The 22,185-nt window shown below is 47.2% G+C and overlaps 9 protein-coding genes across 9 annotated transcripts; 6 read left to right on the plus strand and 3 right to left on the minus strand.

Moving 5' to 3' along the window:
• Window positions 1–884: 884 nt before the first annotated feature.
• N7495_004020 (uncharacterized protein) lies at window positions 885–2,697 on the plus strand (the record flags this gene model as incomplete). Its single annotated transcript, XM_057206671.1, has 6 exons — window positions 885–965; window positions 1,032–1,103; window positions 1,156–1,288; window positions 1,338–1,442; window positions 1,500–2,386; window positions 2,437–2,697. The coding sequence occupies 6 exons, from the start codon at window positions 885–887 to the stop codon at window positions 2,695–2,697; spliced, it is 1,539 nt and encodes a 512-aa protein (XP_057064351.1).
• Window positions 2,698–3,634: 937 nt separating this feature from the next.
• On the minus strand, window positions 3,635–4,594 carry N7495_004021 (putative GATA transcription factor (AreB); the record flags this gene model as incomplete). The annotated part of the gene is made up of 2 exons (XM_057206672.1): window positions 3,635–4,276; window positions 4,367–4,594. 2 exons carry the CDS (start codon window positions 4,592–4,594, stop codon window positions 3,635–3,637), a joined length of 870 nt encoding a protein of 289 aa, XP_057064352.1.
• A 2,607-nt stretch (window positions 4,595–7,201) lies between these two features.
• On the plus strand, window positions 7,202–9,574 carry N7495_004022 (1-phosphatidylinositol 4-kinase LSB6; the record flags this gene model as incomplete). The annotated part of the gene is made up of 2 exons (XM_057206673.1): window positions 7,202–8,692; window positions 8,753–9,574. 2 exons carry the CDS (start codon window positions 7,202–7,204, stop codon window positions 9,572–9,574), a joined length of 2,313 nt encoding a protein of 770 aa, XP_057064353.1.
• Window positions 9,575–10,458: 884 nt separating this feature from the next.
• N7495_004023 (DEAD/DEAH box helicase) lies at window positions 10,459–13,986 on the plus strand (the record flags this gene model as incomplete). Its single annotated transcript, XM_057206674.1, has 1 exon — window positions 10,459–13,986. One exon carries the CDS (start codon window positions 10,459–10,461, stop codon window positions 13,984–13,986), a length of 3,528 nt encoding a protein of 1,175 aa, XP_057064354.1.
• A 920-nt stretch (window positions 13,987–14,906) lies between these two features.
• On the minus strand, window positions 14,907–15,546 carry N7495_004024 (med21 domain-containing protein; the record flags this gene model as incomplete). Its single annotated transcript, XM_057206675.1, has 2 exons — window positions 14,907–15,452; window positions 15,505–15,546. The coding sequence occupies 2 exons, from the start codon at window positions 15,544–15,546 to the stop codon at window positions 14,907–14,909; spliced, it is 588 nt and encodes a 195-aa protein (XP_057064355.1).
• A 178-nt stretch (window positions 15,547–15,724) lies between these two features.
• N7495_004025 (uncharacterized protein) lies at window positions 15,725–16,654 on the plus strand (the record flags this gene model as incomplete). The annotated part of the gene is made up of 1 exon (XM_057206676.1): window positions 15,725–16,654. One exon carries the CDS (start codon window positions 15,725–15,727, stop codon window positions 16,652–16,654), a length of 930 nt encoding a protein of 309 aa, XP_057064356.1.
• Window positions 16,655–16,771: 117 nt separating this feature from the next.
• N7495_004026 (kinetochore Spc24 family protein) lies at window positions 16,772–17,571 on the minus strand (the record flags this gene model as incomplete). Its single annotated transcript, XM_057206677.1, has 3 exons — window positions 16,772–16,949; window positions 17,004–17,401; window positions 17,455–17,571. 3 exons carry the CDS (start codon window positions 17,569–17,571, stop codon window positions 16,772–16,774), a joined length of 693 nt encoding a protein of 230 aa, XP_057064357.1.
• A 273-nt stretch (window positions 17,572–17,844) lies between these two features.
• On the plus strand, window positions 17,845–18,367 carry N7495_004027 (mitochondrial fission 1 protein; the record flags this gene model as incomplete). Its single annotated transcript, XM_057206678.1, has 2 exons — window positions 17,845–17,937; window positions 18,038–18,367. Coding segments are annotated over 2 exons (423 nt in total), but the record flags the coding sequence as incomplete, so codon positions are not given.
• Window positions 18,368–19,351: 984 nt separating this feature from the next.
• Window positions 19,352–20,241, plus strand: N7495_004028 (putative RING finger domain protein; the record flags this gene model as incomplete). The annotated part of the gene is made up of 2 exons (XM_057206679.1): window positions 19,352–19,752; window positions 19,815–20,241. 2 exons carry the CDS (start codon window positions 19,352–19,354, stop codon window positions 20,239–20,241), a joined length of 828 nt encoding a protein of 275 aa, XP_057064359.1.
• Window positions 20,242–22,185: the final 1,944 nt, after the last annotated feature.

Genomic DNA, 22,185 nt, shown 5'->3' on the forward strand with positions numbered 1-22,185 from the left:
GCCCAAGAGTGGAGAGTTTGGATGATCCCGCCTTCGTCATGTCACATGACCAAAGGCAACTATAAAGTTATCAAATTGAATTCTAAGCACAAGGGACAAGAGAAGAAACTGAATGTGAAAATCTCATAAAGGAATCTAAAGCACTCGAAATGTCTATTGAAATGCAGATTCCCCGAGTGTATATTGTCCTAGGTGACTTTGAAATTATTATACCTATCCTATACTTCAGATCACCTGACCTGATTATAGCTTCTTCCAGAAAGACAAAATTAGCGATTTATTAAACTCGTTTCAATATCTGTTATTTTTATACTAGTTACTGCCATCAGTAATACTCTAGCTATAATCTATTCTTAGGTATTTCTATCCATTTTGAAGTGAGACAGGTGTTCCGAGAGAAGACTGCTGTAGCTCACTGGGAGTACAAAAGTAAAGCAAATAAATAGGTTGAATACAATGTGATTCAAGTTGGCCTGGGTTTTCCTCGCATTCCTAATTCCCCGGTTGGATTATATGCGATTACATGGAATAAGCTGGAATAAATAAGTTATTCCAGTGCATTACTATTGGCATTGCTTGGCGTACCGACTCTTATCTCGTGCGTTCGCAGGCCGATTACGACTCCGATTGCTTGCGCCCCTCCCTTGTTCCTCGACTTTATCCACCTCTTGTCCCTCTTTCCATCTACTTCCGAGGTCAATCCCAACGTCGATTCACTTTCATTTTCCATTCAAAACGGCCCCTACGCTGAGTCGAAAACCCGATACTCACAGCCCCCATACTATCGAACGCGCGGCCCGTATCAAACCCCCAATTCCACTAACAAAAGGCCATTGGGGGACGCCTTCAGAAGGAAAATACATATTGCATCACTATCACACTAAATGGCTGCATCTACGCACAAGAATGCTCGAATAGCCTCCGTGGTTGCGGGCACTCTGGTTGCTCTGTCCTGCGGAACAAATGTATGCTACGACCGACTTTCTGGCCTTTGCTTTCAATGCTCTCACGGCTAACGAGGTTGATATTAGTACGCATATTCAGCATGGGCACCACAGTTTGCTCATCATATGAAACTCTCGTCAACCGAGAGCAATTTGATCGTGAGTCTTGAATTCATCCGGATGTGGGAACGCGATAATGACAGCTTCTTAGGGCGTGGCAGGAAACCTGGGCATGTATGCCATGGGTATACCTATGGGATTATTGACTGATGCTCGAGGTCCACGATTTATGACATTGGTTGGTTCAGCTCTACTGATTCTCGGCTACTACCCAATCTACCTAGGTAATGCATTTCATCATACACTGGCCGATATTATACTGACACACTACAGCTTATAAATCCGGAGAGGGGTCATTTCCAATTGTACTTTTGTGCTTTTTCGCGTTCTTGACTGGTATGGGTGGTTGTTCGGCCTTTGGAGCTGCCATTAAGACATGTATGTCGAGTCAATGCCTTCGGTTTGCTGGTATACTAACAATTTCACTTTCTACAGCGGCTTGTAACTTCCCCGACCATCGTGGAACTGCAACGGCATTCCCTCTGGCTGCCTTCGGACTAAGTGCTTTGTTCTGGTCCAATGTGTCGTCTCTCATTTTCAAAGATGATACTAGTCGCTTCCTTCTACTTCTCGCCCTTGGCACCTCGATTCTGTCCCTGGTGTCAACTCCTTTCCTTAAAATCTTCCAAAATGAGCCGTACGCACCACTTCCCCACCGTGATACCACAGAACCCTCCGAGTCTCAATCTCAATTGCGTCGCGCCAGTGCTGTGGAAGAGTCCAACGACGACATCCACAATTCAACCGCTTTCGACCAAAATAACGAGGTGCACGCTCGTGGGCAGTCAGTCTCTTCAGCTCACTTGCATCACAGAACTGACGAGAGTTCGTCGTTGGTCGCTCAAGGCGATGGCCGACCATCATTCGACACACTTGACGATGATTACTTGAAATTCGTCGATCAGGAGTCGCACCACCGAGACATCCGCGGTCTGGCCATGCTTCGTGAAGTTGATTTCTGGCAGCTCTTTCTGATCATGGCCCTTCTGTCTGGTATTGGGCTGATGACCATCAACAACATTGGCAACAGCGCAAAGGCCCTGTGGCTCTACTACGACGATAGTGCCACAGGTAAATTCATCCATGAACGCCAGGTCATGCACGTTTCAATCCTATCGCTAGGAAACTTCCTCGGACGCCTTTCTAGTGGAATTGGCTCGGACATTCTAGTCAAAAAGCTCAACATGTCTCGTTTCTGGTGTCTATTTATCTCTGCCGTAGTTTTCACCGGCACCCAGCTAGCCGGTTTCACGATCTCAAACCCAAACACCCTCGTCGTTGTCACTGCTTTCACAGGCGTTGCATACGGCTTCTTGTTTGGTGTATTCCCTCCCTGACCGCGCACACCTTCGGCATTGGCGGCCTTTCCCAGAACTGGGGTGTCATGACCCTGGCCCCGATCTTCAGCGGCAACGCATTCAACCTTATATATGGAACTGTTTACGACCGCCACTCCGTCGTAGGTCCTGATGGCGACAACCAGTGCCCAGATGGACTAACCTGTTACCGCACCGCGTACTACGTCACTTTAATCTCTGGACTCGCAGGCATCGTTGTCTGCCTGTGGAGTATCTTTCGTGAAAGACGTATTCATAATGCCATGCGACAAAAGACTGGCCACCGACTTGCGTAACTGAAAAGTCTATATTAGTAGATCTTAGGTTTGATCTGGTTGAATTACAGGCAATGCTGCCTCTTTCCATCCTTTTATGTTTCCAACTTTCCTTGCGGTGCTTTGTGTACTAACTCACTCACGATCAATAGCTTGTTGACCGAATAAGGAATAGGTCATCTGGTCCGGGTGACTAGTTGTTCTATCTTCTGCACCATGATATCTTGCTTGTGTATATTTTCTCTCTCTCTCTCTCTCTCTCTCTCTCTCTCTCTCTCTCTTTTATATATATATCTCGATAGACTTCAATACTCCGTACATACTCTACGTTTCCTGATACATTCTCATTGATAACGTGTTGGTATTTTTTATATTGAAATTTTCAATGTGATTTGCCTGAGCAATATCGACATCATCTCATCTGCTCACGTGTAGACCAAAGCTCCAGATGTCTTACAGTATCTTTCACACCCATAGGGCAACTTTGAAGTCCGAAATCAACCGAAATAATGACCATGTGTCCTTGGGAATAAACAGAACCGAACTATTCAGCCTTTGATCGACAGTTCAATGTCCATTGCAACTTACACTGGGCAGTCGAGGTAGATTAAATCAACAATGGCAAGCCGCTAAATTGAATCATTATTCATCATTACGACTGATACACAACCTTCGCGCAAATGCAGAGTATAATATAAAAGTTGAACAGAGTATGAACCATTGTATTAAAGGTAAACGTAAAAATTCGTACGCAAACCCGCGGCGCAAAAGCAAATTAAACCCATGAAGCTCCCAGGGCAGCTGTAAGGGTGAAACAAAATCAATCGTAATATCGAGCTTTTTTTGGGGGTAGAGAGTTCAGTCATCATTGACGGAGGGTATCAAAAAGACCAGTAAAAATCGGAAAAACCAGCAGTCAAACCACCTAGTGGTCAAATGGCTGATGATCGGGAGAAAGCTAAGGACTCTTCGGAGATTGCTCGGGCGATTGCTCTACCATATCCGACAGTCGGATTCGCTTTGCCTGAGGTTCCGAGCTGTCGCCATCGCCAGAAGTGAGCTGGCGCTCGAGGTCGCCGACGCGTCGCTTCAAGTCCTCTTCGCGACGCTGTGAGTCTTCCAAGGAACGGCGCAGGCGAGCTTCGGAATCACGCGCAATCATTTCCGCCCGACGCGCACTGGCATCGCTCTGTTCGAGCTCGGCAACGCGACCACGGAATAGTTCATTGATCAGGTCGAGCTCACTAACACGTGTCTTGAGAGACGTGTTCAGAGCCAGCAAACTTTCGTATGTTTGGGCAGGATCCAAATGACGGTCGACGCCCGACGGGGATTGCGCACGCATGGGCAGAGAGGGAAGGCCCGAGTTCACATTGATATCGCCTCGAGTCACACTATCGAACATGTGTTGTGGCGCGATATTAGAGTTATGCGACATGGACGAAAAGCCAGGTGTCTCGGTTCGCGACAGAGGAGAGTTCGATCGGTCCGAATGACCCGGAGACATCTTACTACGCGACGGACGACGGTAGCCATGAGTAAGGGGAGATCCGGCATCTAATTGGGTCGGAAGACCGTTGGCGTCGACAGGACCGGTAGACTAAGACCGAATGGAGTTAGAATTGAGGGGAAAATTCTCATCTCTAGACGAGGCGATGGTGGAAATTTTAACCGCGCGCATATTAATTACCTTGCGTTTGGGGCCCTGGCCAGTCTTCACTCGATTGCGACTTTTGATGACATCGGTCTTGAGGCTTATCGGGCGAGGTCTGCCGTGCAGCTTGAGGAACAAACCGCAAGCGTTGCAAAGAACGGAACCAGCCTCGTCCCTGCGCCACAAGGGAGTGGTAGAGGTACCACAATTCTGGCAGACCGGCTGTAATTGAGCCCGTTTGTCATCAGTCAAAGGTGCAGACATAGTTATTGGGCAATAGAGGATGGATGGAGGGAAGATTAAAGATTAGGGACGGGGAAGTGTGATGATAAGATTGGGGGGAGAGATTTGCTTCGATAAGAGAGAAGATTAAGAAGCGCACGGATCGGGCGGTGCCAAGACTCCCGTGACGGAAATGAGAAGATAAGCCCGATAAGGATTCAAAATGAGAATCAGATAGGAAGATGGTGGATGAAGGAATACGTGGAAGATTCTTCAACTTACAGGGTGATTTCCTTGTCCCCCAGTAGTCGCTGCTGGTGAGGATGTCGCGTAATTCATGTTCGCCATAATATTCGAAGTACGCGACTCGCTGGAGAGAACAAGATTAGCCAATCAATTTCGCGTTCAAGATACACTCACTAGACCCCCGCAAAAAGGATAAGATGAGAATATGTAAGATCCACTCAATAGTAGACAAGACCTTGAACATCATTCGACCCCACTCCTGAGGCTTGACCTACCGGAGGTTGGATGTGGGAGCAGACGCGACCGAGGCGAGTGCTGCTAGACCCGGAAGCGATGTGCTCACAGAGACTGATCCAGGATAGCTATCTCTGTAATCAGAACTAACAAGCTTGCCAATACTACTCAGTTCTGGCAGTTTCGGCGAGAATTGTTTCGAGTCTGCGGAAGATGGCGCAGTTTCGTCGCGGGAGAGCTCGGGATTCTGGTGTGCCGACGAAGCAGGTTTCAGAGCCGGGTCGATGGGCGACGCCCGATATAGGATGGAAGCCACAATGAAGGGCGAAGGAAAGAATCAATGGAAATCCGGCCGAAACCGAATAAAAGGACAGGGGGACGAGAGATAGATAAGGGGAAAACTGTCGATGTAGGAAGTAGATCGCTGTCGTAACAGTTGATCTGTATGTGTCAATTGAATAGGAGTAGATCGACTGCAGGTGGAAGTGAAAAGGCTTCGCGTGGGTGGAAATGTCAGACAGATATCGAGTTATCGCCGATTGCGATAATCGCTCAGGGACAAAAGATCCGAGTCAGACAAACAGCCCTAGAGCCAAAAGATAAGAAGAAATGGCTGGAATTAGATCATACTCGAAAATGAAGTTGAGGTGAAGATCAAGGAGATGTGAAGACGAAGAAGAAGAAGTCTTATCCTTCCCGATTATTATCCCAAACCCTGGGCTATCGCGGGAAATTATCACCAAATCACTTATCGGAGGAGTTTGGCTCAGTAATCAAGTTTGGTTACAATGGGTTTCTACTCTACTGTCTTCATTTCTCATTTTTCCGGCCTCTTCAATCTATGTTGAGGGTTTCATCCTGTGGTATGTGCGACGTTATCAAGGATCTGAAGTCTCAGGTTAGCAATTTTATCATATATTCAGCTCTCGAGACTAACTTGATTCTTATATTGGGTCATCTTGTACATCTGGAGAATGACTGCAAGGTCCCAACGTCGGTTAAATTATATTTACTGTATATCCTTTGCTAGTGAGGCTTTTGTCATTTGCAGTGTAGTCGATTCTCTCTTATTCCGTTTTAGGGCTAAATGCTTGCCGCTTTTTGAAGTGGTATTCCCATGCTTACTGTGTACTCTCGACTGCTCTGTAGGAAGTACTCTTTCCGTTTTAGTGATGACTCCTTGCCGCTTTTCGCGTACTGAAAGTTAGAGTCCTATTTATTTATTTATTCCATACACTATTTAAATATGAAATCGTTTCTACTTACTTCAAGGCCTGAAATTGGAGTTGACTTGTAACCCTAACACCGCTATGCAGGGCTCATAAAACTGCTACAAATTAGGTAACTGGGTATGTATACATAGAGAGCCGTGTTCAAAACAGACTTGTCTAGGTATGTCAGTCATTGTTCATGACGCATTCATCGCTGTCGTCTACATCGGAAATAACAGCCACCTTGGCCTCCAATACCTAAATATCTAGGTAGCTATAGATACTCTGTTTCTGAACCTAGCCTGGGAGAATAACATTTGATGTAACTTAAATAACCTTCCAATGTTTGTAATCATTATTATTAGACCGAATCTAACAAAAGAAGCCAAATAGTTTGATAGTAGGAAGATTAGCTCCGAAACCTTAGCTTTTGATCAAAATCAATTTAATAGTAGATACATAGGAGGCAAACGTCAATGCTCCGTATTCCCCATACTCTAAGCTCCGCATACTAACTTCCTAGGTACCTAGCCCTGGAGGTAAATAATGGAGTAATGGAGGAATGGAGTAATAATGGAGTCCTTGAAGCCATCGAAGCCGTAACCCCCTTTTATGGGCTTGGTGGATCCCCTGTGGCTGTGCGGTACCTGTATTACTGTATTTTGGAGCCATATCCGGCATAAATACGTGCAAAGGCAAGGATATTGTCCCCGCTTGTGTAAATTACTTGTATATGAGACAGACCCCTGCTTTAAGCATTGTCTGGCCATAATAGCCATGATCGGTTGCTATTTCGTCTTCTCCATTGTATCGAACCTATTCCGCGTTACCTTTCAAGCTTCCCAGTAATGGACTAATGGATTAATACCCTTTCGACTACTTCCTTTCTTCTGGGTTTTGTGTTCTCTTTATATTTTCTGGCTTAATTGCCTTCCTTCATAGATCCCCGCCCTTGACAATGCCAAAAAATCGCCCTGCCACGTCTGGCTACGCCCGTCTCGCTCAAGAGGAAGAAGAACGTGGCTACCTCCACGATGACTCCGAAGACGATGAACTGCAAGCTGCCTCCTCGACAGTGTCCACCTCCGCCCCTCGCTATGCTCCCATTTCTTCCCGAGCCCAGATGCAGGCGTCCGGCCTCTCGACGCCTCCCGGCCATCAACACAGACAAAGTGGCTATCATCGCCGACCCCGTCGAAATTCTGGCGTGGATATAAAGGCAATTAATGCGCGTCTAGAACGGTGGGCGGAGGAGATTGCCGCCAAGTTTAAGATCAGCCGTGTCAAGGGCAAGACCTACGAGGAAGAGAAGTTGGAGATTTACCACTCCGTTTTTCAGGCTCCTGACGGCGTTCGGCCGATATCTGCAGAGGCGCTCGAGTCGGACGAGTTCGAGGGCCGACAACGGATAGCACGAGCAGAGTACGAGGAGATCATTGAGAGTGTTCGGCTAGCAATTGAGATGGGCGTGCACCCACGAATGATCGCGCAAGGCAGCTCGGGAAGCTACTTTGCACGAAACCCTGAAGGGAAGGTTGTGGGTGTCTTCAAACCCAAGGACGAAGAACCCTATGCCTCGAGAAATCCTAAATGGACGAAATGGCTACACCGAAATTTGTTCCCATGTTTCTTCGGCCGCGCATGTCTCATTCCTAATCTTTCCTACGTTTCTGAAGCCGCTGCATACGTTCTTGATGCCCGACTCCGCACGAATATGGTCCCCTACACTGGTATTGTTTATCTATCCTCAAAATCTTTCTTCTATGATTTCTGGGACCGGCGCAAAGCGTGGAAAGGCAATAAGACGCTGCCGCCCAAGGCAGGGAGCTTTCAAGTATTCCTGAAGGGCTACAAGGATGCCAATATTTTCTTACGAGAGCATCCATGGCCCGACCAGACCAACTCGGGATTCCGTGCTGAGGATGCCCCGAAGCGTAAGAAGCGGCCATGGAACGAGGCATGCCGCCCGTCGGGCGTGCAGTCTGACGATGAAGACGACGACGATCGTACTAACTTTCCCTCGCCAAACCCTCGCGATGAAAGCCGTGAACGTCGTTTCAACTGGACAGAAAATCTAAAACAGTCTTTCCGCGAAGAACTTGAGAAATTGGTCATTCTAGACTACATTATGCGCAATACGGATCGAGGATTGGACAACTGGATGGTCAAGATCGACTGGGGTACTGAGCAAGTATCTATTGTGGCTGAACCTCCAACGCCCAATGAGACTCCACAGCCTACACACGATGAGGACGACCTCATGCCTCCTCCTCGCCCGACCTCTGTAAATTCAAACGGTAATAATACTTATCACCCTTACAAGCGACGTGAAGCTATGTTGGCAGTCAGTCGCACCGGCACTCCATTAGCCTCTTCGGAACAGCAAGCATCGGTCCAGATTGGTGCAATTGACAACAGTCTGTCATGGCCTTGGAAACATCCAGATGCTGTAAGTTATTTTTCTCATTGAAACACTTGCCCCAGGAAATTTTACTAAGTTGATAAAAAGTGGCGAAGTTTCCCATTTGGATGGTTGTTTCTACCCGTTTCCTTGATTGGTCAACCTTTCTCTCAAAAGACTCGCGATCATTTCCTACCTCTGTTGACATCGAAAGCTTGGTGGAGTGGCACACAGATGGCCTTGCGCCAAGTGTTTTCCCAAGATGATGACTTCAAGGAGAGCATGTTTGCCCGACAGATCGCGGTCATGAAAGGTCAGGCTTGGAACGTTGTTGAGACTTTGAAGCATCTAGATCACGGGCCCTTAGAATTGACCCGACGGACTCGAGTATGTGTATGGGATGATTTGGTAGATGTGCCAGTGGCCATCCCAATGCGTGCACCTTCCATTGATACCCAGAGACGTCACGCTATGAATTACCGCGATGAGGATGAAGAAATGGACATTGGTGCTTCCAATTCTTCTATGCCGACTCCAGAACAAGAGCACGATCTTTTGGGTCTTGGATCAAATGATCTCCCTAACCCCAATCGATTTGAGCTTTCGCGTGGCCGCTTTGATGGCCAAGATGACCCCATCGGTAGCCCTGCAACATTACCTGAAAGTGAGTTCTCTCGCCAGACTGTTGATGGTGCATATGCCCGATCATTAGATGGCTGGCCCGATCGCCCTTCCCGGCCTAAGAAAAACCGCAAACATGGCGGCTCTCTGTCATACCGGCCCCCTCACGTCAACACTTTTGGTAGTGATGATCTGGAAGGTGACCTTGGATATGCTGCCGCTGAAGGTATGGAAGGTAATCAGCGAAAGGTAATTGTGGAGCGCTTGGAGGCTGTAAAGAGCAAAAATCCAGTCTTCACTTGGTGCTAAAAAAAAAAAAAAGAAATCAGAGGTTTTTTTGGCTTCTTTTTCTTCTTTGCTACTGCTCATGTCACTGCATCTCCTTCCACCTACTTAATCAGCAATTTCTCCCTTAGCGCTCTTCCCTTTTTTTTTCTTCTTTTCTTCTGGCCTTGATCCTTCCTTTTTTGAACAACCAGTACTTGTGTTTTTGCTGGCATATTTCAGTTGTCCATGACTATGATTTGTCTTTCTTCCAACTCACTCCTGTTTTCTTTTATCAGATCTTTCACTATACTCATGATCAGGGATTGGGTTGTATATAGACCTTTGGCCGTTTGGGTTTGGTTGCGGCGCATTGATTAAGCGCCTCATGTAGCATATATGACGGGACTTAATTCCAAGGTACCATGATAACATCATCTAAAGCTAAGTTTCAGCTTGACTGTATACTGTATTATTATAAACAAACATTGACTCCACTAAATCAAACCCGATAAGCTCTCACTTCTTATCGCGGGATCTTCCGAGAACTAGAACAATGAATCCAAAAGTGAGGTCACTTTTATCGATCTTTCTCTAGGCATCACTTCGGTTTCCAGGTAGCGGCGAGCGCTGACCCTGGAGCGCATTGGAATCCTTCTTCTTCTTCGCGATTCACTTCCAAAACCCTCTCTTTCTTCAAATATCTGGCCTTAAATCCTTTTCTTTTTCCCACACTCCCTTCTGCCTTCGATCGTGCCCCTCGATCCTCCAGGTCACCTGGCACACTGATCTTCCACGACCCGCCTCCTCGATAACCTTTCCTCCAATTACCTCACACCTTTTCCTTTCCGCACATTGCGAATACAGCGCGTGACCTGATTTATCTCCACCGTTCATCGTTGGCGGCATATCGCTTACCCTGAGGCACCATGGCCTCCCAGGCGGCCATGCTCCTTGATCCCAAAGCTTACAAGAAATCACTTCGAGCAAATGGTACGAATTCCGAATCATCCTCTCCTACGCCTCGAATCACTGAAAGCTTGTCGGAACCTGTCCCCGTGACGGAGGAAACAACGACTGAGGAACAACCGACTGTGGAAACTCTCACTTTCATGCGCAACAACCCCATGAATCTGGACTTGGACTCGACAGATGATTCTAACTTGCTTTCGTCTGGTACAGGGCAATCAAGTGCGCAAAATTCACCTCATGCTGCCTTCACTTCTTCTACGCCTTCTGGAAGCTCTTCCGTATTTTCAGCCCATCCTCCGCGTTCTAACAACCTTATGACCGCGCCAGCAACACCAGCGTCATCAGATGCGCCGAATTTCACAATGAACACTGCACCCAATACAGAGTTTGGCATGCCAGTTCAATTTATCAGCAATGGAGACGAAGGAAACGAGATCGGGTCTAATCGCAGCCACGATAATAATCATGATGTCGAAGACAGCCAACGTCGTCACGACCTGCTCAACGCAGCGTATGACGTGGCTGTGCGCCAACAATTTCCCAACAAAAGAATGAAGATTGAGGATCGACAGGATAATGCTGGATCCCGTACCAACCCTGAACACATTTCGAGCGACGGCGAACTTGGTCAATTCTTGAAAGAGGCCGATTCTAAACCCACATCCGTCGCTGCGGTGGTGGATTTGACCAAGGATGAGGACGAGGTGCAGATTACAGGGTCCGACGACCTGCAGATCATAGGATCCGTTAATTTGAGCTCACAGCGGGTATGCTTTGGCAAGATCGATCTTGCCTTCATAACTGCCAATATCGTTCCCACGCCTACAACCGCTGGATTTTTTGATCATTTGTGGCCAACAATCAAGCTCACCCTTCATCGAAAAGCGCAGACGGACAACTATGATATTTTTGTAGCAGATCCTATAGGCCAGATCTTTGGAAAAATTGACGACAAGACGGCGTGTGCATTGTGCCCATTCCTGGATAGCCCCAGGATTGAATTGGATGTGGTGGCTCGCCTGGATGAACGACAGAAGTTGCCAAATGAAGTACCTGGGACACTCACTGCAGCAAACTTCAGGGTTTCTCTGACTCTTTATGGCCAACGTCGCAGTGCCCACATTCTCGGAACTTCCCTGGGCCAGTCCAATGTCTGGCTCAGTACTCCTCACTTTGTTGAGAATGGCGTGGTAGTGTTCAATCCTCATTCAGAGCTGAAGCGCTCCATGGCTGCAAATGCACCAAGCAACGTCTCGCGTGGACGCCCCCAAAGCTCCAACTACCGATATGAGAATCGCACCGTTGAAGAGGTCAGCAATTCAGTTACCAAAATGCTTAACCAACTTGTCAGCGCCGAAACTCCTCGTATGGAAACACCGGTGGACGTAATCACCCCCCTTCTGGATCACCAAAAACAGGCATTGTGGTTTATGACCGAAAAAGAAAAACCCCGAAAGTTCGGACCTAAAGAAGAAGATAACAATTCTCTATGGCGTATTGAGCACAACCGCAAAGGCCAGAGACATTACAAGGAAATCGTCAGTGGGGTCATCTTCGATGAAGAGCCGCCTCAGTCATTTGGTGGTTTATTGGCCGACGTTATGGGACTCGGAAAGACCCTTAGCATTCTATCTTTGATTGTGTCGTCGCTTTCGCAAGCTCGCGAGTGGGAAAAACAACCACCGCCTCTTGATCTCATCAAAAAGGTTCAAGGCATTCGAAATGCGCGAACCACGCTCTTGGTAGCCCCACTTAGTACATTGAGCAACTGGGTTGGACAGATCAAAGAGCATCTTGCCCCAGAGTCTATTTCCTATGTGGTGTTTCACGGTACTTCGCGTACTAGAAGCTTGGATACGCTGAAAGACTATGACCTGGTCATAACTACTTACTCGACAGTTCTCAGTGAGGTTCAGGGACGCTCTAAGCGTGGGGAAAGCCCATTGATCAAAATGAACTTGTTTCGAATTGTCTTGGATGAAGCCCATATTATCCGAGAGCCGGCCGCACAGCAGACCAAGGCAATCCTCGGTCTTAACTCGCAGCGCTGTTGGTCTGTGACTGGAACCCCTGTGCAGAACCGCCTCGAGGATCTCCTATCTGTCACTCGGTTTATCAAGCTATTTCCCTACGATGATCGGTTCAGCTTCAACAAGTATATCGTCAATCCCTTAAAGGTTGGCAATATTGCAACTCTGCGAGTCTTAATTGACTCATTTACTCTTCGACGTAACAAGGACAAGATTCACCTTCCACCGCGAGAGGACAAGGTCATCATGTTGGACTTCTCCCCAGCCGAACAGATGTGGCATGACATTTTGCGGACAGAATCACTTGCCAAGATCACGAAGATGGATCATATCGCTGGAGAAGACAGAAGCAAGATTAGTGGCAAGATTTTTCTTTATGTACTCAAGGCTATGATGATGTTGCGCCAGATCTGTGCTCACGGCAAAGAGCTTCTCAGTCTTCAAGATCGCAAGAACTTTCAAGACGTCGTTGAAGGCGTTGAGGATGCAACTCTTTTGGATCCGATCGACGAGACTGCAGAAGCAAACAACGAAAAAGCGTATGAGATGTTCAGCTTGATGCGGGATTCTTCCGGCGACCAGTGTGCTCTTTGCAACAAGACCCTGGAGGAGCCTCTCAATGCATCGGGTGTCGTCGACCTCAATGCCCCAATGGCGGTTTACTTGCCTTGCGCTGACGTGATCTGCCCTGAATGTTTCCACGGCCTGAAGTCTTCAGCTTATGCCCGATCTGACTCTGCGATCAAATGTCCGTCTTGTGAAGGATGGATCATCCCCAAAGATCACACCCTTATTACATCTGCGGGCCTGTACAAATTCAATGAGCGGAAATTAAATGAACGCCAGAGCAGAAAATCGGGCAAATTTAAGAAGGAGTTTGGTGAATATGAGGGACCCCATACGAAGACTCTAGCTTTGCTTGAAAAACTTCTAACATCAGCTGCTGAAAGTGAGAAGCTCGATGGACCACCCATTAAGAGTGTGATCTTCTCAGCCTGGACCTCGCATCTAGACTTGATCGAAATCGCTCTGCGTAATGCAGGCTTGGCTGGTTTCGTCCGCCTTGACGGACAAATGACTCTTATCTCCCGAGGAAAATCACTTGAGGCCTTTGCAACTGATAACTCCGTCACAATTCTCTTGGCCACAATTGGCGCAGGTGGTGTTGGACTGAACCTGACTTCGGCATCTCGGGTTTACATCATGGAGCCGCAGTACAATCCAGCATCTGTCGCCCAGGCTGTTGACCGCGTGCACCGCCTGGGACAAACCCGCTCCGTTGAAACAGTGATGTTCATCATGAAAGGCAGCTTTGAAGAGAAGGTTCTTGACCTTGCTCGGAAGAAGCAGCAAATTGCCGATGTGAGCATGAACAAGATCAAGATGAAGAATAATCAGGCAAAGAACGCTGAAGAACGCATGGAAGAATTCCGCGAACTCTTCAAACCGATGTGATCTTCTTCTACTGATGCTTCCAGAGGCGTGCGTGATCCTGTCAGTTCTAGGTCTTACGTTAACGCGACATGAATTTTTGGTAGATTCCCTTTCTAGAACCTTGGGGTATATGATATACTGACTCTGTTCGTTTTCAAGTTATCACATGAAGATTCCCTCTCGTTGACATTTTGGATGCACGCAAATGCGCAAATGATTACCATTGATACAAAATGAAGCATGGTAGATCTACACTTCTATTTCCTCGAGCTGTATGATATATACTGACCGTTTTCGTTTGTTTAGGGCATTACATGATTATTCCTTCTCGTCGAAATTTCAGGCGCAATTGGTTACGACTGACATGAACCTTGGTAGATCTACATCTATATCCCTTGTGCTTTATAATATTTACTAATTTTGTTCATTTTCTAGGGAATACATCGATATTTTTGAAATGCAGGGCGGCTATCTTTCTTTCAACACGGCGTCTATCTTTTACCGGCCCATTGCTCTTTCTTCTGCGTATTCTCTTATTTGTGCTTATTTCCTATCAACTATTGATACCCAGGGCCCGGGGAGTTTGAAATGAATAACGTTGCAATGTCTTATTTCCTCTATATGTAAAACTTTTGTAGTGTATTCAACCTCCAGGGCTGGCACACAAATGATACGAACGTGCTTTGGCACTTGATATCAGTAATTGGAAGAAGCGCACGGCTAATATACCAGTGCCTTTTGAAGGAAAGAGATATTTATTGTCAAAATACTTCCTGCATCATTCGACTGTATAATCGAGTTGAGAATAAAGGGTACCATTTACCATCTATCAGTAAAAATGCAACTTCACCAAGCCTAGAACGCTAAAAGAAAATGTCAAAACTCCCCGGGTATCCACAGCCCAGAACAGCAGCAAAAGAACAGAAAGAAAAGAACCAAGTCTAGCGTTCCCGATCCCCATAGATGCCAACAGAAATAGTCCCAAGCACACTCTCCAACCGAACCCTCAACTTCCTCAACTCCCTCGCCTTAGCCGCACGCTCCTTCTCTACATTACGTAGCTGGATTTCCAATTCCCGAATCCGAGCCTCCTGCTCGGCCTCCGAGGTTCCAATACCCGGCAGCACGGAAATGAGGTACTCGATCTGTTGCTCCTTGACAATGAGGTCGCGCGCAAGTTCGCGTTGGCGGGCTGCGAATGTGTTTGGAGAGTCTGGCTGCGGTGGGAGGTTTGGATCCTCGGGTTCAGTCCCTGACGGTGCAGCACCTGGTTGCTGGGGTGGAGGTGGGGGTGGTGAGCCGCTGCCTTGGACTGCACCTCCCGCAGCGGTCTCTGCTAGTGAAGCCGGGATTGGAGGCGATGTTGTGTTCTTTGAGATCTTGGCTAGTGCTGGTGCGGCATCTGGGATGTTTTGAGGTGGGTTTGCTGGGGAGTTGTCATGGTAGGTTGTTAAGTAGCCCAATGTTGCGTAGAATTGGGTTGCAAGCTGTTTCAGCGTGGTTAGCTGATATCGTCTGGAGGTTGAGGTTTGAACTTACCTGGTCGAGACAAGTCTGGAGTTGGGTTAGGATGTCGGCCATGACTGGCGACTGGAAAGGAAGTTTTTTTTTCAGAGTAATATTGAGTTATCGAGTAAAAGGCCAATGTGTGAATGTGGAGAGCTGAAGATGTTGGTTGTCGTTGATAAACGCGAAATGCGGAGAGAAACTTTAATGCGGTGAGCGCGCAGCTCTCTTCTCTCCAACAATTCAATGCGACATGCGATTACTCCTCGGCCTCGCAGGTAGAAACTTACAACATTCTTATAAACGAGCAATTACACAACCAAAATCTCTGCGACTATTCTCTAGCTCCCAAGCAAACCATGACTTGACTCCCTTCACCAGACGGCTGCTACAGCTCCCCACGGCACCATCACCACCAACTCGAAACCACAATGACCTAAAATCATTTCTCTCATATGCGTCGCGCACACTTCTACCACTCACAAGTACAGTCTACGTGGGCACAAAATACGAATATACCGTCCTGGAAACTCTGCGTCGCTACGCGCTTTCCCTCGACCGTATAGGTGGCCGCGATGACGCCGGTATTGACCTAGTCGGCACTTGGCACCTGCCCACGTTAGAGCGTGAGCGGGCAGTCCGTGTGCTAGTGCAATGCAAGGCACTAAAGGCCAAACTCGGACCTAATATAGTGCGCGAGCTTGAAGGCACATTCCGCCAAGCACCCGTTGGTTGGCGTACTGACCAGACGGTTGGTGTGTTGGTAAGCCCGCGTGAGGCGACTAAGGGTGTGCGGGACACACTGGCGCGGAGCTCATACCCTTTGTGTTGGATGATGGTTGAGCTGGATGGGACGTTGAGACAGGCGCTTTGGAATGCTCGGGTTGAGGAATTGGGGCTTGCGCCTTTGGGTGTTGAAATGCGGTATCAGAATGGGCTAGTGAAGGAGGTTGCATTGACGTGGGATGGGTGTGAGATCCCTGATATGGATTGTGTCGAGCGGGACATTTCTAGTTTTGAAGAGCAGTGGGTTAAGTCTTGGGGGGTGGAGGTGATTGACAAGACCGTGCTTTTGGATATGGTCCAGAAGGTATTCCCGGACGGCTACCCTGATACAGGACTAGATGGAAATTTTTCTGAAACAGACCGAGCGAGACTTCTTGAGACTCTACGAGAACGCTGACATATACAGGTAACGAGTTCAAATAGCATAAATTCCTCAGGGGTATAAACAATCCGACCATGAAACGAAGCTCTATCCAAAAACGCCAATGACAAGATTCCACATGAATTTCGTAAGCTAGCCCTGCATTGTTGACCAGAAGTAATTTGAGTAGAAAAATCTGGAGAACTTGGGATCGATATTGACGACGTGTACATCGCCCTTGCGGCTATTGCGAATAACAGCACGGCTGAAATTGCCCGCATCGTCAGGCTCGATATCAATGCCAAGCGAGCGGAAGACTTTCAATCGCAATCTAGCATAGAGTTAGCCGTGAATACTCAAATTCCCATCCCATCTAAGGACTTACATTGTCGCATCATCCGCCTCCCGTTCGCGGCGCGTAGACTCGTCGCCCTCCAAGCCTTGTGACTCTAAGTCAGCGAGTCGTTCTTTCAGCATCTCCAGTTCACTTTCGAGTCGTTCGCTTTCGATCTCCAAGTCCGAAGCAGCCTTGGCAGTTCGGAACTTTTGGGTATCGAGCTCGACGATCTCCGCGGCGTGTTTACTCGAGTCATGCACGGCCACTGCCTCTTCATGTTGGGTTGTCAGGGAGTTCAGATGACGGGCAAGTTTGCGCATGGAAGATTCCGCCTCGCGAATACGCAGGTCGCGCGACTGTTGGAGCGTGGAGAGCGAGTCATTGATGCGCGTGACGGCTTGCTTATCGGGCTGGATATTGAAATTGCCAATGGTGTGGTGAATGAGCTAGAAAGAAAGTTATTCAAAGTCCAGTTCGAGAGGAATATGATAATGCATACCGTGCCAGGATCTTCGTCGAGCAACATGGTTAGAATATCGAAGTTTACTGTAGTAAGATGTAGCAGGAAAGTGTTTTGGTTGTTGCGGCAGCAACCGCCACAATTGCACCGCCACATGTTAGTTCTCCGCAAGTGACGTTTTTACTGTAGGCTGTTTCCAACTTGACATTGTTCTTCATCTTCATCCTCGAGGCCAGCACTACACTCTCCTCTCTACTTTTACCATGTCCAACCTACCATGTATGATACCCGCAAGTCTCTCATCCAACACTCCTTGATATATTTTGCTAATTTAGTCGTGCCACTACTACAGATGCCGCGGATGCAGAAAGGTCCCGTTTCCAGATCTTTGTCAAATGCCCTACATTGTACTGACTCATTATCTACAGTCCTCTGAAGCCCGCTGAATTGCAAGTACTCCGAGCCCAATATGAAAAAGAGGGCGATTACGTGGGCATTCAAACAAAGTTCAACTATGCATGGGTATGTTCACTGCGCGACCACGAAACCGGGACTCCCAAGCCGTGTTGCTATGTACACTCTTAAATCTTGGAAGCTAGCTGACGATATGGGACGTTTATAGGGTCTTATCAAGTCAAATGTCCGATCCGATCAGCAAGAAGGAGTCCGTCTACTCTCCGAAATCTTCCGCGGCGCACCAGAACGACGACGAGAGTGTCTCTATTACTTGGCCCTAGGCAACTATAAACTAGGAAACTACGGAGAGGCTCGTCGCTACAATGATCTATTGCTGCAGAAGGAACCGGCCAACTTGCAAGCGGCCAGCCTAGGCTCGCTTATTGATGATAGGGTGGCGAAGGAAGGACTGATGGGGATTGCTATTGTTGGTGGCCTAGCAGTAGCTGCGGGAGTTGTGGGCAGTCTGATTTTGAAAGGAACCAGAAGACGATGAGAGTAAGGCTGAAATGCGTGGGCTGCAAGGGTTGTGGCGCAACCGCATCTATGTATTTGTCTATACTCCATACTCTCTTTCTTCTTTGATTCATTCTGGAAGCATTTCGAAGGCGTTTCTTTCTTGTATCCACGACATGTACACCTATCTCTCCTCCGTACTGCCAGATATATAAGTATTCTAGCTTTGTCTTCTGGATTCCATACTTCGGCTTCTAATTTGCATTCCACTCTCCTTGCGCAATCTTTAGAATAAACCTTGTAAATATTTAACAACAAAGCTGAAATATCAGCTCTCGTAGTCTCCTTCTGTTCAAATTCATTACCCGGATTTTCTCTTTGAGTTCATCGTTGATGCCATGAACTATACATAATCAGCCAACTGATAAGAGCTACTTCGAGGTCTATGTATGTGTACGTCACCCATTTAGTGTCTTCCATACACTTCTATTCCTCTTTCATTTCTTTTGCTTTTTCCTTTTCCTTTTCCTTTCTTATTGTTACATATCTCTCTTCTTTTTAACCTCCCACCTTCTCGTTTTTCCCCAATACTTAGCTCTCCTGCAAGTCACTGCAAGTAAATTTCCTATCGATATACTCGATTCTCCCCGCACCCGATAAGACCGCGACTTGTGACTGATCCACGCGACAATTTTATTACTTCTACACTCGCGCCCCGTCGTGACTTGTTTCCTTCAACCATTCTCCTATTGACTTCTCGCCTTCACAACAGCCAACCATGGCTGACAGTGAGGGTAATCACATCTACTGTCATGTCTGCGAAGTCACTTCGGCACAAGAACACAGCCACAATCTGAACTGCCCTCAGTGCCAGTCTGATTTCATTGAGATCGTAAATCTCTTCCTCTATTAGGTGTCTTGACTCTTATATTGATCCTTTCGCCTATAGATCCAAATCCCACCGGACCAACAAGATGTCCAGTCGCCACCTGTCTCTCATTTCGACCCTTTGCCTCGAGAACATATGGAGACACTCTTTGGTCCACGCGCCATGATGGAAACCATATCAGTTATGCATGACACGATCAGACGCACTAGAGCCAATAGCCCACCACCCCGGCCACAGCGCAATTCTTCGATCTTACCAAGCTTTGCTGGTATGTTAGAAATACATCCAACGCATCTAGCAGACCCGGCTGGTCCAGTTGAACCTGGTATCAGAACAACAAGAGAAGGCGAACCCGCTTATGGAGCGGATTTCTTCTGGTTTCCGCTTGACCATCCAGCCAGAGATGGAGACCATCTAGTCAGAGCTCATGCAACTATACCTCACCCAGCTGGAGATGCACCGCCAGAGGGTGCAGAAATGCCAGATTTCATAGATACACACGAATATTTGAGTCCGGAAGTAGACAATATTCGGCTGTAGGACTTCTCCCATCGATTTGGTTTCCATAGCCCTCGCTAACAATCTTCATTCACACTAGACTGGTGGAACGATTTAGACAGGAACTATCAAACGGAAACGGCACGGCAGCTCAGGCCCCGGTTCAAAACCCTTTCGCGAGATTATCAGCACTACTAAACCTACGTGGTGATGTTGGTGATGCTGTGTATTCACAGGAAGAATTCGACCGAGTGCTCTCAGAGATGATTGAGAACACAACTGGAGCCGGTGCTGCTCCAGCACCCGCTAGTGCCATTCGATCCTTACCAAAGAAAAATATTGACGCAGAGATGTTGGGCACTGAGGGGACTGCAGAATGTTCTATCTGTATGGACCATGTGGAGCTTGGCACCGAAGTTGTTGTGTTACCCTGCAACCATTGGTTCCACTACAACTGCATCCAAGTCTGGTTAAACCAGCACAACACATGCCCTCATTGTCGTCGAAGCATCGGCTCTGGAGAGTAAGATATGCTCTCCCACAGCCGTCGACCAAGCTGACGAACGTCTTTCGTTTTTTTCTTGTTAGCAGTACAGGTACATGCACAGGCACTCGTGAGAATCCAATTGAGATACAGTCTAGCCCTGAGCGCCCCACCGGCAGACGTCGTCGCAGTTCTCCTTTTTCCATTCGAAGTAGCTTCAGTAGCCGCTCTTCACGATCTGGTCGCATTTCACCCACAGTAACCGGCGAATCAACTGGAAGGCGATCTACTGGTGGAATTACGGGCTGGATTTGGAGTCGATTTGGCGGGGGCTAAGATATACCATTATCATCATCGGCTATCTTCTATCTTTTTCTTTCTATTCTTCATTTGAGGTCAGCCATTGGGGTCATGTTCGGTCTAGGCTTTTTGGGCGCTCAGTTTTTTGTTTTACTACATACCCCATTTGTTTTCGAATATTCACTTCTATCAATTTATCAGAATTCGGCTACTTGTAGGGAAGGAAACATCTTACGACTCATCTCATCTTACACACTTACTATTTTAGTAGACATATTGACGGTATTTCCAACATGTCCACCAGCTAACATCCCTTACCTCCGGTAGATGTCGATGAAAACTTACGTGTCACATTGACATAATGAAAGGCCTCCAAAATTTGAAATAAAGATGATGCACGTTTATCCCGCTTTCATTTCACTCTCACCTCCAAGGTTCGCTCTCACTTTCACTCTCATTCTCACATGTGTATCTCTCAGCTCTCAGCGCTTAGTCTCCAGACTCAGTTCTGCCCTATAAATACCCCTTCCTCACACTCTAACCATTCTTCCTACATTTATATTATTCCCTACGTATGCAGCTACTTAGCTATGTTCATTCCCTCTTTCGGTCCAAGTGGATGGCTATATAAGCCAACTTCTTCCCACTATGAAATTCTAACTTCTACAGCCCACAGACAGGTCCTGACCTCGGGTGAACAGGACACTGCCTCGCACCATTAGGATACTCAACTCCTTTCATTTCTCGATCCTATTTGGTTCATTCATCCCATCCTAGATGTTGACAGGTCTCTTCAACTCATTCGAGTAACTTATGACGAGAAATTCGATTCGCTTTTGCAAATGTTCCCGCCATGGGTCTACATCCACTTTCTACCAGAATCATTTTGTGAGAATTTTCTTCACTTCGCATCTGTTTATTTAAACAGTGGCAGGAGCTCACCTCATTCCTTCCTCATAATCAAGGGTTGTCACCTCCAAGGCTTTCTTGCTCGAAGTCTCTTCTGCTCGCCATGGATTAAATACAATACCATCACGCATCGCTATCTAGTGACAGCCAGTATTCGCCTAAAAGGGCAATCATTTGGCAAAGCGCAAACATATATCACTTCTAAACTTGAAGGTATGTTTCAAGTATGATCTGCTTTTATAAATCTGATTCTAACGTTGAATAAAGCACACATTAAGATGCAAATTATACTTCAGGGCACAAATTTGGAGCGAAGTTGCACGTCAAAGGAGTTACCAAGCTGCTCTCTGAAGAACCTAATGATGATTGGGAGAGTGCAAACCAGCCACTGGATCAACTCAAACATATGCATCCTTCAAGATCATCCAAGCGTGACCCTTGAAGAATAGTATAACTGAAGCAAGAGACCTGGGCCAGGAAAAGGCCCCGCGTATATCCCGCCAACGGTGAAAAAAAAATTGGGTTACGACGTGAACTAAATCGAGATCAGTTCGAATAGCCAACAACGGTTGAAGCCTAGGGCGGTACAGTCAATTTGCTTGTGGAGAAGAGGACCCGAGAGCAGGTCCAGAATGTCTCGACTGAGATATCGAAAGTATGCTGAATTTGACGCTATTCTATGTGCAAAACCTCTAAATATGTGCTCTGTGACGAGGTTGAACAATAATCATGTGGAATAGGATGCCCTTCACATTCATAGGTGGAAATGGACGTGTGG

Source organism: Penicillium taxi (assembly GCF_028828555.1).
Source record: "Penicillium taxi strain IBT 34144 chromosome Unknown utg000003l_segment0_segment0, whole genome shotgun sequence".
NCBI classification, from domain to species: domain Eukaryota; kingdom Fungi; phylum Ascomycota; class Eurotiomycetes; order Eurotiales; family Aspergillaceae; genus Penicillium; species Penicillium taxi.